Source organism: Octodon degus, unplaced genomic scaffold (genome assembly GCF_000260255.1).
Source record: "Octodon degus isolate 3935 unplaced genomic scaffold, OctDeg1.0 scaffold00071, whole genome shotgun sequence".
Classification (NCBI taxonomy): Eukaryota; Metazoa; Chordata; class Mammalia; order Rodentia; family Octodontidae; genus Octodon; species Octodon degus.
Window position 1 is genome coordinate 3,368,908 of NW_004524647.1, and position 4,602 is coordinate 3,373,509.

General features: G+C 35.9%; 1 protein-coding gene across 1 annotated transcript in view; it reads left to right on the forward strand.

Moving 5' to 3' along the window:
• Positions 1 to 4,602, forward strand: part of Lrrfip2 (LRR binding FLII interacting protein 2) — a 134,094-nt gene that overhangs the window by 27,282 nt on the left and 102,210 nt on the right. Inside the window, exon 2 of the mRNA XM_023719781.1 lies at positions 3,401 to 3,545. Coding sequence (XP_023575549.1) covers positions 3,456 to 3,545 — 90 coding nt within the window. The 5' untranslated portion in view covers positions 3,401 to 3,455. The remainder of the gene's footprint in view (positions 1 to 3,400; positions 3,546 to 4,602) is intronic.

Consider the following 4,602-nt stretch of genomic DNA (forward strand, 5'->3'; position numbering starts at 1 on the left):
AAGCACTTATTCTGAGCTGTCTCCCCAGCCCGAATCTAACTATCTTGATCAGATTCAGTTCTTTAGGTTGATTGATAGCATTAATAGATGAAAAGTATTAATATGGCATGTGTAAAAGAGTAGTCTTGAGAAAAACCTCAATAGATACAAACTGTCTGAAAGTCCTTTGGATCAAAAAATGGAAAAAGTTTATTTGGGATTCCTTTGAATTTATGTCCTTATTTATTTGTTTATTTTTCATATATTTAGTACAGGGTCTACAGGGTCTCACTACACAGATCAGACTCATAGTGTTCCTCCTATTTTTCAGCCTCCCAAGTGCTGGGATTACAGGCCCATGCCACCATACCCAGTCTCAATCCCCATTTCAGCCTGCCCTGGGGGCGGGGCTGGCATGGCAGGCCAGGGATAGAACCCTTGGCCCCTGCATCTGCCTAAGCAGAAATTTAAATCCGCTAAGCTATCAGGCCAGCCCTTATGTTCTTATTTTTATCATTTTGTTGAAAAGCAGTTTTCCCTTGCCTGTGATAGAAACCATTTTTTTTCTTTCATCATTAATACAGAATATTCTAGAGTTATTACAAGATAGAAACTGGAAATCTTTAATTTTTCTAACTGAAAATGATGACTAACTATAGAATACAAACAGTATAATTATTTCAAAAACACTAGATTGTTTTGAAATAGGTAATGTTTGAGGCCAGTTTATTAATTTAGACCTCGGTCTAAATATTTTCTCGAAAATGTATTTCCTTTTCTTTTGTTTTAGTTTTTTAGGGAAGGGTCTACAAGGTGATCAGGGTCTCACTACTAGATTGGACTTGAAGTGATATGCCTGTTTACTGCCTCCCAAGAGCTGGGATTACAGGTGCGTGCCACCATGCCCAGTCTCAATTGCTATCTTAGTGCACCCAGGGTGCAGGGCTGGCACAGCAGGCCTGGGGATATGCAGGCCTGGGGATCTGAACCCCCAGCCCCTGCACCTGCTTGCAGGCACTATAATCTGCTGAGCTATTTGGCCAGCCCTTTCCTTTTCCTCAATGTTGTTGAAATTTCAGAGATTCAAGAAGCAAAAAAATATACTCATTTTGTTCCCCAAAAAAAGTTGCTGCTAAACTTTTTTTTTTTTTTTTTGGTGAAATTGGGGATTGAACTTAAGTCCTTGCACTTGCCAGAGAAGCACTTATTCCACTGAGCCATTCCCTGGCCCTAAACTATTGATAATTTTTCTAGCCAAGTCTGTTTTTTTCTCTGTAATTATTTTTACATGTCTAGAACTAGAATATATCTATAATTTTCCCCTCTTGTTTCTGTGAAATGGTTTTTAGTGTGTCCTTGGAAAGCTGGCTGAAGGACACATACTAGGGGGTTCCACAGTGTGATTTAAATGACTATTCCAGGTTAAAAGTAAATTTGTAACATATATTTTTTCTTAATATGTATAGCTAATGTTTGTATGTTATATTACTATTCAGTGATAATCTTTAAAACTACACAAGCTGAAATGAAAACTTCTGAGAAAATTCTGCTTTTCAAGAATTGTCCTGATTTGTGGCTTAGATTTATTAGCTGTTCCTTTCAAATGTATATTTTGGTTAGCTTCCATTTAAATGAATTATTTTCCTAATAATCCTATCCATATGAAGTAATAAACTATCAGTCTGTTTGTTCTATTTGACACATGTAACAAGATAAATCTGGGTAGTAAGAAATGATATCAGATATGATGAGAGTGGCCTGAATTTTGACTGGATGAAACTTTCTGGGTTGTAGTGGTTCTAGTTTATTTTGCTGAATCAAGTAAATTCTAGTGCATTGTAATCACTTACAGTTTTAATATGGCTTGTTCTTTTAGGACAGACTTGAACATTTTTTTTTCCTCCTTTTCCTCTTCCTCCCCCTCCTCTCCTTTTTTTTTTCCCCTCTAGTGCTGTGGATGAAGCCTAAATCTTATACATGCTATGCACATGCATACCCCTGAGCTGTATCTGTCGTGGGAATTTTTAATCTTAAATACCATGTGTTAGGGAGATTAAATGATCTTTAGCATCTTTGTGTTTTAATCCTGACAGATGAGTTTGTCTTTTCTTTGTAAAATAGGCCTGTTTAATAATTATACAGATCCATAGATGTATTTTTTCTTTTTTTTTTTCCTTTCTTCTTATTTTTTTTAAATGTATTTGGTTGTTGCAGGATCTCACTACACAGCTTGGACTCAATGGTGATCCTCCTGCTTTCAGCCTCCTGAGCACTGAGATTACATGTGTGCGCCACCACACGGATACTCTGGCCGGCTCAGTCTGCCCTGGGGGCTGGTCTGGCACTGCATATGGCGCGGGGAATCGAACCACATTCCTTGCACTTGCCTAAGCATGTGCTTTATTCCGTTGAGCTGTCTCACCAGCCCTGTAGATGTATTCTTAATTGTTGAGCTACATCACTTTTTTTTATGCTTACCTTTAGTACCTGACAATAGCAAGCACTCATATTCCAGGTACAGAATTGTATTCTTCTTTTCCTCAATGCTGCTTAAAATTCAGAGATTCAAGGACAAAAAATACATTCAGAGTCCTGTTCTCCTAAAAAGGAAAAGAAATCAATATGGGGTGGGGATGGGGGTCATGGCATATGCCTGTAATGGCAGCATTCAGGAGGCTGAGGCAGGAGGATCTCATTGAGTTGGAGATTGGCCTGGACTATGTAGCAAGACCTTATCTAATAAACAAACGAACAGATCTGTTAAACTGTTGATATTTTTCAAGCCAACCCTATTTTTTTCTCATTCAACTGTTTTTGCATGTCTACAATTAGAATGTCTTCATTTTTAATTGTAGACTAAGACTTCATTTGTTCTTTTATTGTGGTTGTGCTTTAACTGAAAATTTAAAAAGTTATACTAAAAAGCAAAGTTATTTACCTTTAAGGCTGAATATTAAAACCTCTTAAACATTGTTTTTAAACTTTATGCTGAATGACATTTCTAAAATGTCTTATACTCTGGAATGGAAATAGATTTTAGAAATAGGTGTATTAATTTTAAGCTGTGAAAGAGCATTGCTACTTACTGCAATTTTCTGACATATAATGCTGTCATAGGTCGTTGTAGATAGCTCAGTGAAATGAAGAGGTTAGTAATTAATACAAATTTAAATATTCTGATATGTATTGGGACAATTTGACAAAGGTATTTGGTTATTATTTTCTCTAAAGAAAATATTTCTCTGCTAAAATTAAGTGTATAGGGGCTGGGGATATAGCTTATCAGTACAAGTGCCTGCCTGCATGCACAAGGTCCTGAGTTCAGTTCCTGATGAAAAAAAAAAAAAAAAGTTGAATGTATAAAGGAACATTAAACCTGCACAAAGAGAAACATCCTAAATTGTGTTTCTATTTATTTCAGGCTTGAATACAAAGTGAAGTTGCTTTCAGATTTAGAAGACTATTAAGAACACAAAATGGGGACTCCTGGTTCTGGAAGAAAAAGAACACCTGTCAAAGATCGATTTTCTGCAGAAGATGAAGCTTTGAGTAACATTGCCAGAGAGGTATGTGTGGCAGACTCTTTAGAAACAGTTATTCGGGTGAGAGTATTATGCAGACATTGAGTATTATGCAAATAGAAATATTCATTGAGCCAATTTCAACATGTTTACTGTGAAAAGAATGTCAGTCTAGCATTTAAAATACCATATTAGACTAAAACCTTGTATATCTATTCAGTTCATCTAAAATTAGTTTTCATTATATTTTAATGGGTTACTTGAGTTCCATCATTATTATTGGTATATTGAAATTTATAACTAATCATCAGAATTTAAGGTTGAGTGTTAGAGAAGTAATAACTACATTATAAAAATGCTTAGTGGGTTTAAATGTTGCAGTGGAATTTTTTGTTGTTGTTTTGTTTTTGTTTAACTCTTTCAGTTTGTAACGGAGCTTTTGGGACTTCTTTTCCAGTTTGTTGGCATCTCAGAAAATTGTTTTTTAAACAAGAAAAGGAATGGTATCTATTGAATCAGTAGCAACATTTCCTGTTGTATACTGGATATTTAGGATAACCTACAGCTGGAATTTCTTAGTGAAGTTCCTGTTATGTTTCACATTTTAACTCTGTCTGGATCTGCAGAATGACCATAAACCTATGTGGTAGAAGAATTGCTTAGACCATCGTTAAATTATTATTATTATTTTTAGTGAGAACTATTTTATTACTTCCTCTTTGTAAATAAATAACTCATTTAGGACTAGTGCCCTCTTAGTTTGACATATTTCATAATCTTTTGATTTAGTTTGTTGTTACATTTTTCCTCGTCAAAGCTAGTTTTCAAATTAGATATCAAATATTATGTAGAGGGCTGGGGAAATAGCTCAGTGGTCTAAGTGCCTGTCTGGCAAGCTTAAGGACCCAGGTTCGATCCCAGAAACACATGCCATGCCAGTCTGGCCCTGGGTATGCTGTGCCAGCCACTGAAACCAGGCGTGGTGACACACACCTGTAATCCCAGGACTGGGGAGGCTGAGACAGGAGGATTACTATGAGTCTAAGCTGTGTAACGAGACCCTGTACCAAATAAATAAAAATTTTAAAAAATTTAAAAAATA